The sequence below is a fragment of the Trichoplusia ni genome, chromosome 20, assembly GCF_003590095.1.
Source record: "Trichoplusia ni isolate ovarian cell line Hi5 chromosome 20, tn1, whole genome shotgun sequence".
Classification (NCBI taxonomy): Eukaryota; Metazoa; Arthropoda; class Insecta; order Lepidoptera; family Noctuidae; genus Trichoplusia; species Trichoplusia ni.
This window is the reverse complement of record NC_039497.1, coordinates 6,216,061-6,234,347: the sequence shown is the minus strand read 5'-3', so window position 1 is coordinate 6,234,347 and position 18,287 is coordinate 6,216,061. Positions and strand designations below refer to the sequence as shown.

At 35.0% G+C, this 18,287-nt stretch overlaps 1 protein-coding gene across 3 annotated transcripts; it reads right to left on the bottom strand.

Moving 5' to 3' along the window:
* Positions 1–1,341: 1,341 nt before the first annotated feature.
* On the bottom strand, positions 1,342–13,595 carry LOC113503811 (endothelin-converting enzyme 2-like). Of its 3 annotated transcripts, XM_026885908.1 has the most exons (16): positions 12,564–13,595; positions 9,672–9,768; positions 8,969–9,063; positions 7,810–7,931; positions 7,257–7,440; positions 6,648–6,909; positions 6,002–6,290; positions 5,227–5,520; positions 4,854–5,048; positions 4,329–4,665; positions 4,070–4,118; positions 3,926–3,993; positions 3,351–3,481; positions 2,921–3,085; positions 2,306–2,486; positions 1,342–1,822 (listed from the first exon to the last, which is right to left on the bottom strand). In XM_026885908.1, exons 1-15 carry the CDS (start codon positions 12,613–12,615, stop codon positions 2,313–2,315), a joined length of 2,514 nt encoding a protein of 837 aa, XP_026741709.1. In that variant the 5' UTR covers positions 12,616–13,595; the 3' UTR covers positions 1,342–1,822; positions 2,306–2,312. The 3 variants fall into 3 exon arrangements, 1 of the variants encoding a protein (XP_026741709.1); XR_003401513.1 differs by lacking the exons at positions 1,342–1,822; positions 2,306–2,486; positions 4,070–4,118 and having other exon boundaries at positions 2,991–3,081; XR_003401512.1 differs by lacking the exons at positions 1,342–1,822; positions 2,306–2,486; positions 4,070–4,118 and having other exon boundaries at positions 2,995–3,085.
* Between the last annotated feature and the right edge of the window lie 4,692 nt (positions 13,596–18,287).

The window sequence follows — 18,287 nt, the reverse complement described above, 5'->3', positions numbered from 1 at the left end:
TAAATCTTTACAGCGGGAGTCGTTAAAAAAAAGAATGTGAAGTGATAATTTATCTTCGACTTTGTAATATTTCTGATTGCTGCTTTGCTCCTATGAATGATACCGTGATGGTATATAGCTAAAAGCTTTCCTCAGTAGATTGGCTCTAAAATAAAAAAAAATCTATATATTTTGAATCCGGACCAGGTCATCCTTATATAAGTACCTTAAAGAAAACAAAGCGTTATAATATTATTAAGTATAAATTAAGGAACATTCCACCTAACAGATAAATTAATACCTAAACGTTTATAATTTATTATGATAAACTATTATGAAATTAACTAATTATCTACTAAAAACAACTACCACATATTAATTAAAAAAACAATAGTTAAAACCCTGAAGTTATTTAACTTAATATGAAATATTATAATGAAACATAATAAGGGGAAACATTAAAGTTATTTTTTATTTTATTTATTATGATATTAAAAGAAACGACTCCCGCACTAAGGAAATTAATCCTCGTGTCGCGAGGATTTCACAAACATTTCAATCACATGCACAAAGACTCCCAGACTAAGAACTTCGTGGATCACTCAAATGTTTGTAATACGCGGGGATTGAACCCGCGACACGTGGCGCTCTGTGGGTCCGGCTTGGTGACCTCAACCACTTAGCTATCCCTGCAGTCGATAAAGCAAAAAAGAAGTTTCTATCAGGATTGTGCTATGTTCCTGTGGAATGATTTTCGATTTGTAGAGGGCGGGCCCGTAGCAACAGCTAGTATGTATTTGTATAACTACTATCATACGACTGCTATGAGAAATATGTATTAAAGACTTTTAAGGCATTTAAGAAGGGTCTGCAGATCTAGCTTCAAAGTAGGCACTATAATTACTAAAGGGGTATAAATTAGCATTATATTGCAACCTCCTTAATTTATGCCTTTGTTTTGTTAGCACAATACAAATATTCCTTGCATATAGTAAAAAAAATGCTCTCCATACACCCGTCACAGTTGTCAGTATTATAATAGGGATGATGACTGGGTATAAAAAGAATATATCTCATTAGTCCCTCAGTAAGATAATTGAAAAGTATGAGAAACGTATATTTTCCTTTTTCAGAAATACTAAAATTGTGTGCTTGTGACGTAACGATATAGTAAAATTTATACTCAATCGTGACGTCACGCGTAAGTTTCTTTCACTGTAATTTCGTCAATTTATGTTTGCGGGACAATTTAAAAAATACGTATCCATTATTATACAAAAAACTACAAGACGGACACTGCAATTTTTTTTATCATCATCCCTATTGCACCAAAGGAGGTAATAATGTCATATATAAACAAAGCACAGTTCAAAACCATTTATTGACGAAAAAAACGTAAGACACGTGAAAAGATACAAAAGAGGCATCACACTAGCAACGATAAAATAATCCACAAAAACTGTCATTCAGTCAACTTTCTGTGCAACAATAAATTGATCTGTGTTCTGTGATACAGTTCTCGAACTAGTACAGAGCACAGGAGATCTTTTCCACAATTAGAATGTACTCTTGTATTGCACATAAATTGTAAGTTAGTTTTAAGGTGGAAAACATAGTAACAATTATTTTGAAACAATAAATATATATTTGATTTGATCACTTAAACTAACCTAACTTTTATAAATGTTCTAATAATACTTGTACTGCTTGTAGACTAAAAGTTACGTTAACATCTATGGCACACATTTACAAAATTAAACCTTAAGTATGTGGACGGTCAGATAAATAATTTATTCCTATTTATAAACACTGCTTGCATTGTTTTCTTCGAGAAGGTTTTTACCTGAAAGTAATAAAAAAGTTTCATTATTATTAATTACTAGCTGTTGCCCGTGACTTCATCCACGTGATTAGAATTTTCCCCGTTTTTTCCACATTTTCCATTGTATCTTCGCTCCTATTAGTCGCAGCGTGATGTTATATAGCCTATAGCCTTCCTCGATAAATGGTCTATTGAACACAAAAATATTTTTTCAATTCGAATCAGTAGTTCCTGAGATTAGCGCGTTCAAACAAACAAACAATCAAACAAACAAACTCTTCAGCTTTATATTTTTGTATAGTATAGAAGTATAGATTCTCCCTTGGTATTTTCTTTTCTCAGACATAGATCTTTAAATATAAATAGTTTAGAATTAGGGGCTTTCTCACAGAGTTGAGGCTAAAAAGATATTTGTTGGTAATTTAAAAAGAACGCATATTTGTCTAGCATATTTTTTTAATTAAAAGGCTTGTTAAAAATAAAGAGACCTAGATCTTTTTTTACCTCATCTTTAGAATATGATGCATCGTTTAGTAGGGTTCATATTGGACCCCGGGGGGCAGCGCCACGCCTTGGCAAACTCCTGGCTGTTCTGTAGTGCCCCTCGCGCTCTGAACTTTTGAGGGGAGTGCTCGTCCTCCAGATCTGATTTCAAAGACTCTTTGGTTGACACGTCACACCATAACTACGGACAAATAACATAAATGAGTTACAAAAACAGAGTCACTGCGAGCCCTTACCCTAGACTACAAAGTGGTTAAGGAAAAACAGTTGACTATTAAATGATGCCTGAGCCAACCATTGAGCTTTGATTTGGTGTCGTGGGCAACAGTTATATGTAATCTGTGAAGATTTCAACTGTCAAGCTATCACGGCTCATAGACTTGTAAAGGAAGGTCGACAGACATGAATGCCAGGAAGTGGACAGATGGCTGGAATTCGGAGCCTGCGCAATAGAGGTTCGATGTTAACCCTTTCTGTATGGAACCACGAAACTAATTGCACCAAAATTTGGTATTTCAGTGTTTTATAGGTAATTAAAATTCAAGTTGCAAAAACTCAGAGAAAACGCTTTTGACAATATACCAGTTTCAAAACTAATTCTACCAAGTTTCTTACATTCCCGTAAGACAAAAAGAACAGTTGTTCGGATGTGAAATGTTCAAAACCAGGCAACTTCGGTTCTGGTCCACGTTTCTTCAAGTGATGCTTCAGAGCCGCGAGTGCCTCTCTCATACCGCCATTATCAGCTATGTTCTCTCCAAGAGTCTTTTTTCCATCTACCTGAGGAAAGAAAATATGTATAGAAAACATAGTATGCATTATGAATCCCGAAAAATAGTTTTTGGGAGTACGATTAGCAGCATCTACTATTTGTAAGATATTGCGTAATCAACATTCCGATTACATGCCTTCACTAATTGATTAAAGTTCTACTTCTGCCATTGATCCATTTAACTTATTACAATATAGTAATCATCGTTCGGATGATGATGATGATAATGATGACGATGATGGTAGTTTGTACATCACATTTTCACACACTTACATGGTCATCCAGCTCAGGTATATAGTATCCAGAGTACTGGTCTATGAAGCACTGCGTCATGTTGACATATGAGTCTATAGTGCTGTTGGACCACCACGGCAGCATGTTTCCGTTCTTGTCAAACAGACGACCTGGAGTGATTATTATAACATTAAATTGCATGTACTCCTACAAACAACAACATAATTTTAAAAAGAAATTCTAAACGTGGTACTTAACAATAAAATTAACGTTAAAATAGGGGCTAAAGGAAGTAAGTAGCTAATCTAATGCTGTCACAAAATGAGGATGACTAAACGCAGCCCTGGTTTTTAGATACTAATATTTACATTAGCACAGATACATAACTCAATACGTAACGTTACAAAATAAATTCAGAAAACAGTTTTTCTGAATGTATTTTGCTTGTGCTTTCTTCGGCTTCTTAAAGGAGAAATATTGCAGTTGCGAAACTTCTCTCATTTTTTTTATTTCAGAAATACTTTTTAATGTATTAGTTTAGACAACCACTAAGACTGGTCGTATGAAAGATTATAAAGAAAATAGAATAGATGAAAATAAAAAAAATCATTTACCAAAATTGTCAAAACCGTGAGTGATTTCGTGTCCGAGAACGGTGCCCAGTGATCCGTAGTTAAGTGAACTGGATAAAAAAGACACATTAGAAAAATATCTTTTGTACGTATGAATCGACAATCAAATTTCAATATGAAACTTACTCAAGTCCTAAATCAAAGAAGGGATGTTGTAACATCACCATAGGGACAGCTAGTGGAAACAAACAAGATTATAAACATATAGGCACATTTGCCTTGAGAAATACTAGTGATAGAAATTTATGATGAAAGATGACCTCTTCATATTTACTTACAAAATGATTAAAAAGTGTGATTGAAGATTAATTTCAGAAAATAAGTAAGTAAAGTTTGAAATGATTTTTAATGATAGGTCTCTGTTTTGTAATATTGTAAGACTTACTTATAGTATTTTCCTGAAACGTATGATACGCATTCACCTCAGTGGGATCCGTCGCCCAAGTAAAGTTATTTCCATCTCTAAACCTATTGAGTACTTTCTTTGTTTTAACTTGGTTTATGTTTATCATGTTCTCCAAATGTTTCTTAGGATCTACATCTATTCCGTCATAATAATCTTCTAGTTTCCCATCTTCAAGGAGCCAGTCTGGGAAGCCAATGAGTGTCTTCATGTTTATGATTTTCTGGTATGTCGCCACTTTCGTGTTGTCATCCATCCATTTGGCTTCGCCAACAAGATGAGCTAAAGCATCTTTTAGTTCTTCAATCATTGTTATTATCTGAAATTTAAAGTGATAGAAATATTTTTATCGCATTTTAGCAAGTCAGTTATTTTGGTTAACCATTTTGGTCATAGTGAGAGGCGAAATATGTATATGACTTTGTTCTTAGACGATGCTTACTACAATTATTACTATACTTTGATAAAAGCCAAAGAGATGCTTCCTTGAAACTTCCGTCCACTTACCTTTGGTTTAGTAACATTAAAGAAGTGTGGATCAGCGATGCCGTAGGACACGGCCATGCCGAGCATGTCGTTGACAGCGTTAGCGCACTGCAGGCTGCGCGGGGTCGGCTGACTGTGTGAGTGAGTCTGTTCGTATGCCCGTTGGAATAAGTCGCGAAGTTCCGTAGTGGTGTGAACTGACATAACTTCTGCTACCTTAAGAAAAAATATATAATGAATTTCGGAAAATCTGTTTTTTTTTATTCACGGAGCTAACTTCAGGGAATTGAGAATTTGCTAATTAGTTGATTAATTGATTCGTCCCATTTTTTACTATCACGTCTAATTTAATATGATGCTTACACCAATGAAGGGATTTATAACGAATACAAACCTTCACCCAGATATAAAGTTCCATGACTACGGGCGGAATCCTCGAAACGTAAGTTTCCATCAACGACATGTATTTCAAATCACTATCAGCAATCAGAATCTTATCCTTTTCGAAGTCCAGTTCAGTGGTACTAACACTGAACAATCCTTCTAAATACCTTCTCCATATAGGCGTAGCTGTACCATTGTTTAGTTCAACAATTGAATCTGTGTGAGTTTGAATTTCGTCTACGGTATATTCTGGTGTGTTGCCGTAATCTTCTTCATCTGCCTCTGTTGAGTTGTCTGTTTCTAACTGTAAATTAATACCACTATTGTACAAAATATCAAGTATCAGTAAAAAAACGATTGATTGCAGTTGCAGTATTTTATCTTTTGATCAAATAAAAAAGTTATTTGCCACGTGTTTCATGACACACGCGAATATCCAGTATAATTTAAAAGCTCTTTCTTGTTATGTTATAAAGTATATGAAGTCTGACGTAATCATCCATGCAATTAAGTTTATGACCATGATTGTAGATAAGGTCAAATCGGTAGCAATATATCTAGGTTATGTTGGGCACTAAATACTCTGGCATTGAAACAGTTATGTACCTAACGTTTACATTTCCAGTAATACGAGTACTGATGACTATACCACGAGTAAAATTTAGTTGGATTTATCGGTACAAAACATGTGATTTTTAGAAACTAGAAATTAAAAGAATGAGCTTGGGCCTATAACCACCTCTTTAAATAAAACTTGTACTTGTACTTTACGATCCTCTCCTTACCTCATAAAGGTCGTTGCTCATGGTATAATATTCAGAAGCAGCCTCAATCAAATTCTTATCTAGATCAACTTCAGTAAGTTTAGCAATGTCTTCAGATTCTAAAACGAACAGTTTCATAAGTTCTGCGTAAAATATTTTATGTACTTGTGCTATTTTCTCATCTTCTTCATCGTCATCGGATTTGTCATTTCGTCGATTTACGTGATAGATACTTGACGTTTCTTTTATGAAACGTTTTAGGATGTTTTGGGATTTTCTGCCATTGTGGCGTTTTCTTTCCGTGTGAGTGCTACAAAAAAAAACTGCTTTTATGGTAAATTAAATTAAAGCTCTGTTTTATTTGAAGCTAATCTATGGATAAGCAGATATGACACGTGCAAAAGCTAAACATATAATCATGTGTGTTCATATGACGTTTTCAGTATCCAGTATAAAAGGACTGAAGACCGCCAATTATATAACTCAGCTTAATGACACGTTGTGTATTGTAGCAGGTGCGTTACGCTTACTTTTTCTTATATTGTACCATATCAAGGGTTTTATTTCGCCGAATGTTCTTACTACTTAAACTAATGAAACGGAATACCCTCTATCATTAATTGAAATATTGTTTTCTACGAAGCCCAATTTAATATCCGTTACGTACCTTGGAAATGGATTAGTTGTCTCAGGCGAACCCATAACCATTCTATACACCGATGAATTCTTTGGATCGGTGTATATATCAAACCCTATGAGCACGTCCATACCGATCTGAGTCTTGATCTTGATGACAGTTTCCAACCAATCGAAGGTATATGTGGAGTAGTCGAAGTCTTCAGTGATATTGATGTAGGTCGGGTATGGAGGAAGGCCGAGGGACTCTAACACGGCGATTACTGGTTTAAGTCCGCGTTTGTTTAATGTTTCTGGAAATGGAAATTGATTTCGTAGATTAAAGAATTTATGGCGCAGATAACTATGATGTATAGGTACGGTATATAGGTTTTCGATTTAGAAGAAGAAACATTTGAAACTAGAATTTTAAACCTGGAATAGTTCTATAACAGAAGTCTTCTTATTTTTTTTATATATAACACTGAATTGCTGTTCGTTAGTCTCACTAAAACTCGAGAAGTCTAGAATCGATTTGGCTAATTTTAGTCTTGAAATAAAAGTAGTAGTCACGGGAGGGTATAAAAGGAGAGAAAACATGGAAAAAATGAAACAACTAGTTAATAATAATATTATCCGATAAAATGTAGAGTCCACATACCGGTATCCATACATCCGACATACATCTCTTTAGCCTGCTGCACAGCCTTCGGCTGGTTGCTCGTATTCCTGTTGAGGAAGTCCCTCACTATCGTGTACACCTTGGTCTGCTTGTCCCGAAACCAGTCGTAAGAGCGATACGTGTCCGGTCTCGGGTGGTCGGAGCCCCAGTTGCCACACGCGTACTGTGTGACGACGTGTGTGGTTTAGTATGAAAAAAATATTAGAGAAAAAACTAATTTATACCTTAAACTATTTAAGGTCCTATGTGGGGATATAGGACCTTAATAAGATCCTATAACTCTCGACTGTTCTAGACATCACATAGATGATGTCAAAGAGTAGCGGAAAAACATTTTCGATAATAGCTTTTTAATATAGAAGTACCTATCACCCAGACCATATGCCATGTGCCAAATTGACAATTAGTCTAGAACTGACGTGCTTTAAAGAATATTTGTTTTATGTCTGAGAATTTGGATACTTTTGTTTTAAATCAAATCTAAGAGTACGGAATCAATGTCTACATCAATATCCAATAGTAGAATATTTACCTGATAAAAGTTATCACAAGGATTCGCACTGGGGTCCATTGAGAGAGCGAGGTTCGCCGCTGAGCGCAGACATTCGGTGCTCTTGCAGAGTTTCACTGGTTTCTTATGTACTGCTAGGGCATCTGTAAAACAGGCCTTATACACTTAGAATTCAGTAAGACTGTTGTATTAAAAAGAGTTCGAAGTTCGATCGTCGGAGTCAGTACGTAGATGTCCTGATATAACACTGGTACTTATCTGAAGCCGATCCCAACATAGTCGGGAAAAAGGCTAGGACGATGAGTATTAAAAAGAGTGAACAATTAATTCTGTTTGAATCGAATTTCAAATCTCAAGCTATATATTATAACTTCGAGAAAAAAACGCGTTTGAATTAGGAAACATATTACGATATATTTTAAAATTTCGCTTCTGCTATCTTAATGTCATAAGCTTTTTTTGACTTAAAAATTCAGCTGTAACTGATTGCTTGCACTTAGAGTCTAAGGCTGAATTTACATATAAAAGCAGTTTAAAATGATTCACATAATGCACCAAAACCTGTTTATATAATATATTACACTGATATTGTTGGCGAATTTGTTTTCTTTGATGACAAGCAGACATGAAAAGGTGAGCAATGTGGTAGGCATAACTCAAGCCGCAGTGGAGTAAATATAACAGAAGGTAAATAATCAAGTTAAGGTGAGGGACTCATCTGGTTGAAGCAAAAAAATCGTTAATATAGATAGAGTACATGTATTTATAGAGATACATAGACAGATTGCGAGAAATATGTGCCCTGTGTCGCGGTGTGGGGGGTTTCACTAACATTCAAGACAAAGACACCCAGACTCCCACACAAAATGGATCACACAAATGCTCGTCCTACGTGAGGAAGGAATCCATGTCACGTCGCGCATGGAATACATTCACTTTTTGTTTTTCATTCGGTGAAAAGATAACAACGAAGGATGTTGTAAATTGTTCAGTCTGTAGCATTTACCTATTGCCTTGGTAATGATTATCCTCATATAGAGTTTCATATCAACTAACTCATCCGTTCAGTTGCTAACTGATAACACACATACTCACGACAGAAATGAGTCACACGACACGGTTAAGTAAAAAATAGATGCGATTCCGAGAATTGACGAAAAATGACGATGACAATACTTACATAAAATAGTAATTATTATAAAAGCTATCAGTAACAGTAGAAATATGATGATAATGACGAAAAACGGCAATCTTTTCTTGTATTTTCTTCTGAACCTGCAAAGAAATCAATAATGAGAAACAGATTTCAAATCGATTTACTTGGAGATTTACCACCACCTCTTAAAGTAAGACACATTCGCAATACTACTACTTTAAGAGCTCGTGGTAGTCCTCAAAAACGATCCACTGTGAATTATTTATCAAATAACATACACAACAACAGTTTACACCAAATCGTTGACAGTCAGCAAACTAAGTCGGTTAGCAAAATATTTCCATTCTCAGCAGAATTTTCCAAAACAGTTAAACTGCTCAAGCAGCTTTTTGCGGCTCTGTATTTAGATTTCAAGATTTTTTAAGATAAACAAAATACCGAACTAGTCACTCGCAGTTCACAAGTAGATGAAGACTGGTGACGCCTTTCCACATTCCAGGCTAGTAATAATTATAATAAACAGAATTCATTCATGCAAATACTTATAATCAAATTGAAAGAGTTCCTGTTGTGCTAATAGAAAAAATGTCATTCTTTTGAACAAAATAGATATTTCACGATAAATGAAAACAAAATTGGTGCGTCCAGTTTGAAGTTATAAAAATCATATTGTGTTTAGGATCGTGTCAGCCGATTTCTCTTGGTGCTTAGACGTTCATTACACTACCTGGAAGTTCTGGAACCAACTGCTATCAGATAACCGGACTCTCTCAAATCATTGCCGTTCTTCAGAGGTGGAGTATTGGGCTTGGCACTGCCCGTACCTGGAAAGATGACGTAGGAATATTATGTTTATATATTTTTTTGTAACAATCCTGCCACACATTACCATCATTGCAAGTCGTATAAACCAGGATCAATAATGATAACCAAAGAAAACCATCTAGAACTTAAGCTCCGTGTGAACGAAACGACTAACTGTCTTAGAACCCGCATCAATAATACGAGGAATAGGAAATATATTTTCCACTTCCATCCTCAGCAAGTAAGAGGCGAAAAGATGGGGTTTAATAATTTAGGTTTAATATTTTGTTTTATTATAATGTGACTAAGTATTGAATATTGAGACTCTAGGCGACTATGGTTTTGTAAGACTAGGTGCAGGTTAAATCAAGATCTGTCTGTTGTAGCGAAATGACTTTTCCAAACTAATAGCTTCTTTGTTAATTATTCTTAGATATCGCTGTCAAAGGTGAAGAGAACATCTTGTGGAAGCCCAGATTCCCTATATTGGAATGAGTGGATCTGTGCCCAAACTGTCCCTCTATGTGAAAAGTCCTGTGCCCTACAACGCATAGAGTCTGGTACTATGAGTATTGTACTTCCAGAGAACTTCACGTCAATATGACATTAAGTCCTGTGATTTACTCATTATGTTGTAAAAAAACCAAGAATTATTTTCTCGTTATTAATTGCAAAGAGTAGATTATTATAATTAATTTAATCTCAAACCAATTAGTCGGACTCGCTATTCTAAGGATTCCGTATTGTTTCGAAAAATGATGGTTTGATTACAAAAGCGTCTTAGCCTGAAATTCATTTTTTTACCAACCATTTTATGACTGTAACAACAACTTTACCTTAGCCTCGATCTATATTTTTAGTTTTGTTCTTATATGGGCAACAGAAATACATAATCTATGAACATTTCAACTGCGACAAACGTGGTGACAGACGATCAGAAAGCGCTGTCTCTATATTAGGGTTCCGTTTATCTTCCCTTGGTACCATATAATGATGATTGCTTTTTATTTAATCCATTATTTACTCATGATTATATGAGTGTAATAATCCTGAGCGGCCAATCTCTAGGCAAATCAGCCATTAAGAAGAAATTACGAGGCACATGTGAGCTTTACATTACTTCATTTCAGCGTTTTTTTGCTGAAGCTGAAACTGATCAATTATGACCGGAGTAAGATGAAAAATGGGTGAAGAATGCTCGAGGAACAAAAGCGACAGTAAGACAAGGATTGGATAGTGATTTACAAATTATTTAATTAAAATCGGCGATTTATTGTTTGTTTTTTAGAAATAGTGAAATTCGACCCCAAGCACAGGACAACTGAAATTATTTAAATCTAATAGCAAGGAGGTTTAATAAAAACATTTGTAAGTAAAATAAAAACTGGACATCAGGTCAACGCTCAGTTGGAGACTGAGTTGCTAAGTTGTAAAAAGTTAGGCCCAAGAAAATAATGACCTTGAAAACATGCGGCGTTCAGTCGCTTTTCTAAGTTATTCAACCGGTCAAGTACATAAGTACGTGAAACGTGCAATCTAGATAACATTTCACCCGCTAGGTATTTTAATGCTTTACGATAGCCGAAACGAAGGCTAAGTTAACGTGGAGTTTAGTGGAATATATTTTTTTTTTTGTAGATGTTGGAATTTTTTGGAAGTGGATTGTTTAGGCTGGGATAGACCTTGGTTCATGAGAAATTTGCGATTTTTATAAAGTTTATTTGTTACTGATATACACTATATAAGTAACATCACAAATATAATTTAAATTTAATAAGATATTGCACTTACTTTTAAGGTAAAAAAAGTAAAATATTATTTTAAATGTGTAAAATATTTTTTGTATCAAAAGGGGCTAATAGGTAGAATCTGTGACAAATATAGGAAATTGAAATTCAACAACAAAGAATAGTAGCTATCTGTAATTTGTCTTCGAGAGTGAATGTAAAATACCAAATTAAAATTGAGGTATATATCGATCTTTTGCAGGAATCGAACCTACTAGAAAAATCGTACTTACCTTTAGTCTGATCTAAAGCATCAAGAATCACTATTTATTATAGGAACACGTTAGGAAGACTGAGAGGAGCTCGTGGCTAAGCTATAACCGCATAAGTGATTCGATCACAGGTTAAACTATGCTTGACGCGGTTAGTCCGTAGATGGGTGACCATCTTTGTCATAAAGAGTTCCTCCGTGTTTCGGAAGGCACGTTAAATTGTGGGTCCCGGCTGTTATTCCTACATCTTTGACAGTCGTTACAAGTAGTCAGAAGCTTGAAAAGTCTGACAGCCAGTCTAACCAAGGGGTATCGTGTTGCCCAAGTAACTGGGTTGAGGAGGTCAGATAGGCAGTCGCTCTTTGTAAAACACTGGTACTTAGCTGAAACCGGTTGGACTGGTAGCCGACCCCAACATAGTTGAGAAAAGGCTAGGCCGACGATGTTAGCAAGACTGACAGAATATTAAAAAAAAATACGTGCCTAAGTTTTAACACTCTCTTTTATAACATGTTCTCTGCGCCAGCTCAAGATAAAGGACCGTATTTAAGTCTGAAACTAGTCGAGCTTTTCTTATAAATACGATAGTAAACCGAACCAAGTAATTAAAAATCCGCCTAACAATAGTTATTGTGTGCGAAACACCATAACTTTTGCTATTGATTAGATTAACTTAATTATGAGCTAAGACGACAGTATATATTTTAATACGAAGCTGGTTATCCATTGGCTTTCCATATACATATAAGCACTATTTAAAAATCTAATTATCTTTCATTCATAATCTTATGTTTTGAAACTTTAAACTTGACTTACGTGTGACAGTGGGTCCCATAACATCCCCCTCTTGGCCTGACCAGGCATTCATTTTTATTTTCTTAGATATCAATTAAAAACACCACTATAAACACATAAAATAATCATTGTACAACTCCAAGAAGTTTCTATCAAACATCTAGGATTCACTTTAAATAAAACCTCTTTCGTGTTTTTCAAATAGAAACTTCAAACCGCCAACAATTTTCTTTTTACTTTAAGTATTTAAATTTTGAATAGTGATGCCTCATACATTGCTTGTTTTAACTTCTAAGTTTATACTGAAGTCTTAAGTTAGCCGGTAATGAACATAAACATTATATTTAAGGTTATAAAGGCTACATTGCGGTGTGGCAACGTTTGCCTCACTGAAAGCTCGTCGGTTTACTGAAACGTGACTGTGTAGGGTGGATATGATTTCGGTCTTTTTTAATAATATAGAGTGCCTTATTGTTTGTTTAACTGATTATATGTTGACGTTATGTTTGATGGATATAAGATTAATGAATATAGTATTTATTTTAATTGTTGGTGCCTCTCATAATTAAGTATATGTTGAGGAATTCGTTTCTTTTTTAGTTTTATGAAATGAAAGTACGACAATAGTAGTTAATGAAAATAGGAAATACATCATGTATTCACATTCTCAACTTCTATGAATTACGAAATTTACAAAATAATTATTCGTTGAAAAAGAAATGCATTTAATTTTTAGCCATTTCTTTATATTGAATAAGGAACAATGGACCATAGTAGATTTATATCATAAAGATTATCATGAAAGTATTACTGCGTCATACTATTTTATATTCTGTGGCATTACGTCTGAACTTGAACCAATAAAGACAATTGGTTTGTCCCATTTGCGGGCTATTATTAGAATCCTCGCGCACGTCTAAGTCATAAGGATTAGCGTACTTAATAGAACGAAAACTAATGATTTCATTTTGCAAATTCCAAATAATAATTTCCTTGTTAAATTGTATTTTAGATAAAAACTTAATCTGAATACTGAAGTTCCTCTGTTTTTTCTTCTGTCCGTCTGTCATTAGTCTGTATTAGTTTGTTTTACAGATGATAGATAACAAATAGAAATAAAGACTTTTTTCACAGTCACAAATTTTTGGGAACCCTAAATTATCCAACTGATCCGTTGTTCTAGTTTATTTTTACGGAAATCTTGTTATTGCGAGTCCAACTCGCACTTGACCGGTTTATGAATAAAATAGAAAAAAACACACCTTACATATTATAAGCCTTTTGTTTTAGTGTGATTTTTTTATCGACAATTTATGCTGCAATTGCTGCATATATCGTTTATGTTTTTTCTCGGGGTAATTATAATTGTTTGGCATTGAACGGATCGAACCTTTGAATTATTAAATAAATATGAGTAGGTAGTTTAAATGTTACAAACTCAAAAACAAATAATTAGTTCTAGACTTAAAGTAGAAATACCTCATAAGTATGAGGTGAATATGGTAAGCAAAAGCGATTGAAAACTTAATTAATGCATGCATGATTGCGAAAAGTATTTAATTTATTTTAATGCTACAGATATATTATGCTTTTCAAATTAATAAAACCACGATAAAACAATTTTTATTTTCTTTTACTACATACTTTACTTTTAAATATATTTTAACATGCAAGTTGTTCCACATTTTTGCAAATCATTTATTTTGAAACCATGTTCAATTAGAGAAAGAAAAGACAGTCAAAGAGTTCATTCGTGTCAGACCAAGATCTTCATTGGCCTAGCCTTTTCCCAACTTTGTTGGGGTCGGCTACCAGTCTAACCGGTGTCAGCTAAGTACCAGTGTTTTACAAGGAGCGACTGCCTATCTGACCTCCTCAACCCGGTTACCTGGGCATCACGATACCCGTTGATCAGACCAAGATAACAGTTGAAAAAAGTGCTATTTTTATACTTCTATGTATTCACCAATTTATTAGGCCATTAATTAATTGAATGATTCGTATCTTTTACTCGAAAAACATAACTCACTCATAAATATTAGGGAAAAATAAAGGTAGGGCATAACAGGAACTGCTACAAAACAATTTTAATTGCCCCCAATTGTCCCAATTCCCACGCGAACCATGGTGTCACCACAACACAGGACAGTAGTTGTGGTGATGTGCAGTGCGGCACGCGATCGCTAGTGATGTGCCTCTAGGTATCGATTCAACATCGTTTTACGACTATCTTTCGATGCAGGATGGATGAATATTTAGTGTTTACAATACGATGCCTGTTTTATTGTTTATTTTTATGTTTTGTTTTTGTCAAGGTCAATTATGTTACGAGTGGATAATTTTAGGGTTAGGTCATGGAAGTTACAGTTCTAGTACGATTAGAACCTGATTTGATAGCTTTCAGATTTTTCGTCATGAGTAAAAGCTAGTCATTGCCCGCGGTTTCGCTTGCGAGGTAATGCAAAATATTTTTGTCTTCTATTGATTGTGAAGATATTTCATCTATAGACTCAAGTTTACCAAAATCGGTTGTTCAATTTAGCCACGAAAGCTTAACGATAGACCATTTTCTTCACAACATGAGTCTACTAATATCCAGTTAATATATTACATATAGTTTTAAGATATTAGGCCGATGCTGGCTTTATCGTTACTCTGCCGTTGCCTATATAAAAGAGAGAGATCGCAATATCACGTATAGAGCTGTGTCTCTCTTTAGCATCTGCCACTGTTTTACTCTAAAAGGTAGTGTTAAAGCCTAGGTTAGCTCGAAGTCGAAACAGTTTTCATGAATGTCCTAGTTGCCATGGCAACTCTATTAAGGTACATCATTAGTATATCTAGGGTACCTAGTAACAAGCGCAGCACTATTATAGATCGATACTTCTACATGAATATATTTGTGTGTTTTCTTAAGTGGGCCGTTTAAATCAGTTTCTAGAAGTGGTTTGGGTCTATACATTAAATAAGGCTTGACATGAGGCTAATTTGTGTGGCTTAGGGTAATTAAAAATTGATTTTTTTTTCTTAAGAAAATCGACTTCTTCATCATCTTCATCCTTGTGTCGCGGGGGGTTTTCGCAAACTTTCAAGTCTCTTTCACAAAGACACACAGACTTACAACAAGCATTCGCGGATCACACAAAAGCTTGTCCGATGCGGGGATCGGAATCCGCGACAGGTCAGTGGGGTTTTCCTACACCTACCTACTGATTCCTCCATTGCAGCTCTAGGCTCATTAAGACTGGGAGTTAGATTGTTTTTCTGTTAAAAATGTAAACTTACCTTTAAAAAAATCTTCAATGATTTCTAATTTATAAATGTAGTATTTTTAACTTGCCTTTGATCGCGTTTTATTTTCTAATGATTTTTTTTAACTGAAAGACAAAACTCGGATGGTTACCTTTTCTGAAGTACCTAAAACTACTGACCTACTAAACTACTGAAGTACCCAAAAATAAATGGGGAAAAGGGAAAAAGGTATGGAAATCGGGAATACTGACTTGCTAATACTGCCAACATTTGGAATTTGATCCCGAAAAGCACGTGCATTATGAATATTCTACTATTGCTTATAACACTACTACCTGCCCATTTTCCCTAGTGTTTGAAAAAAAGCCTTTTTTAATTGCTGTGTGTATATTTGCATCACATTCTATCTAGGTACACTAGGTACAGTATTTACAAATGACCTAGGTTATTGAGTTTCCACACGCCACACGGTGGTTAGTCATTCAAGCTCGATGCTCATGGAAACTTATACGAGATGGCGGTAAAATGGTTCATGTTTTAAATGAAATAATTGGTACTAACGCCTGAATGGCTTATGATCAAATTACTTCTCCCGCTTTGAGTACAGCGGAAGGGAGCGACAGACTCTTTCTTCTTTTGCCCATTGAGTATCGAGGCGATGTTTACCCTTTAGCACAATCCCTTCAAATATTATGAGAAGCTAGGATGTTATTTAAAAGATTGTTGCTATGACGTGTAGTGTATTGCTTCATTGCGTTCAGTGGGAGCAGTATAGAGCAATTCTATTTTTAGCATACTAAGGTAAATTTTATGTTTTAAGAAGTATTGATAACGATTTTCCTATAAATGTGTGCTACTACAGTTCGCGACTCGTGCGCTCGGCGTCCGGCTGTGTCGTGTAATTCCCGGAAATTAGTCCGTTTATTTATTTGTGTGAACATTTGATAAAAAGTTTCAATAATGGTGCAGTGCAAGAAATGCAACAAGAATGTGTCATTGGCGAAAGACGATTTATAAAATGTAAAGGGACATGTGATTTAGTGTTTCATAAAAAATGTATCACAAAAACGACATTTAAAAACGAAAAATGTGAAGATTGTGTGTCCGCGCTCGACTCGCCTAGTCTTGACGACTCCAATTTAAGATGTATTCTGGCTGAAATGAATAGAAAAATGGATATTATCTAAATATGGAGAAAAAGCTAAGCGAGTTGACAGACTTAGTCGATTTTATATCTGAAAAATACGACAAGCTGTGTGAGCATCAAGTCTTAACAGAAAAAAAGATAAAGGCTTTAGAAAACAAAAACGAATTTCTGGAAAAATGTAATAAATCCCTAGAGGAGCGGGTGAACGATTTGGAAGAAGTAGACAGGGAGAAAAAGGTGGAGTTATGTGGCTTGGAGAAGAAGAATAACGAGGATATTACTAAGGTGGTAGTCCAAATGGCTCAAAAACTACAGCTCGAATCCAGCGAGATTGAGCACGCAGAGAGGGTTGGACGAGAAAAACCTGGTTCAGAGAAACCGCCGCCGGTAGTAGTCACGCTAAAAACAAAAGCTGCGCGTAACGAATGGATTGGGAAACGTAAAACAAACCTGACGAATGGCCAAATATATGGCACACCTAATGAGAACCGTGTTTACATCAACGAAAACCTAACCCGATATAAGCGAAGCTTACTATGGTCTACAAAGATTCAGCTTAAAAAAACCCATAAATACATTGGGTACAAGATGGTAAGATACTAATAAGAAAAAGTGACGATCAGAAAAAAATTATGTCAATTCGTAACGAAAGCGACATTCAAAAAATTGTAAACAACGACCCACCTTTCGAGGCCCGCTAGTTATACCTACACAGGTCGCAAGCGCACATAGTGCGGAGTGTACACAGCGTGTTCACAACAATAAATAAAAATGGATCCTTACGAAGCTATTGTTACACAGGAGTGTCATTATGATCGTTTTTTAAATTTTACAGCTTGGAACCAAACTATTTCAAGTAGAATAAACAATTTAAATATATTACATTTAAATATTCGTTCACTGAGAAAAAACTTTAATGAACTTCTTGTATTATTAAAATACAGCATACAAAACATACATGTGTTGGTGTTGTCCGAGTTAATGTTAGAGCAGATGAGATACAATTATATGGTATAGAAGGATACAGCTTATTTTCAAAAACAAGAGAGAACAAAAGAGGAGGTGGATTAATTATATACGTCAAAAAAGACCTTAATTTTCTAGAAAAAAGAACACAGATACAATCAGCAGAAGTGTTGCATGGTGAGCTCAATGTGGACAATTATATTTTAAATATCATCGCAGTTTACAGGCCACCAAAGACGAATAAATTACAATTTATATCGACCTAGAACAAATCATAAGAAATATCCCAGAAAATGAAAATATTATTGTAATAGGCGACATCAACATAAATCTAATAGGAGTAAGTGATATACGCTATGTATCCAAATATAAGGACTGCT

What these genes read in the sequence shown, in the direction of transcription:
- LOC113503811 (XM_026885908.1), bottom strand. Translation starts at nt 12,615, where the DNA reads ATGAATGCCTGGTCAGGCCAAGAGGGGGATGTTATGGGACCCACTGTC. An exon ending in TATGGGACCCACTGTCACAC is followed by an intron (nt 9,769 to 12,563) that starts GTAAGTCAAGTT and finishes TCATCTTTCCAG; the next exon opens with GTACGGGCAGTGCCAAGCCC. An exon ending in TATAATAATTACTATTTTAT is followed by an intron (nt 7,932 to 8,968) that starts GTAAGTATTGTC and finishes CCTGTTTTACAG; the next exon opens with ATGCCCTAGCAGTACATAAG.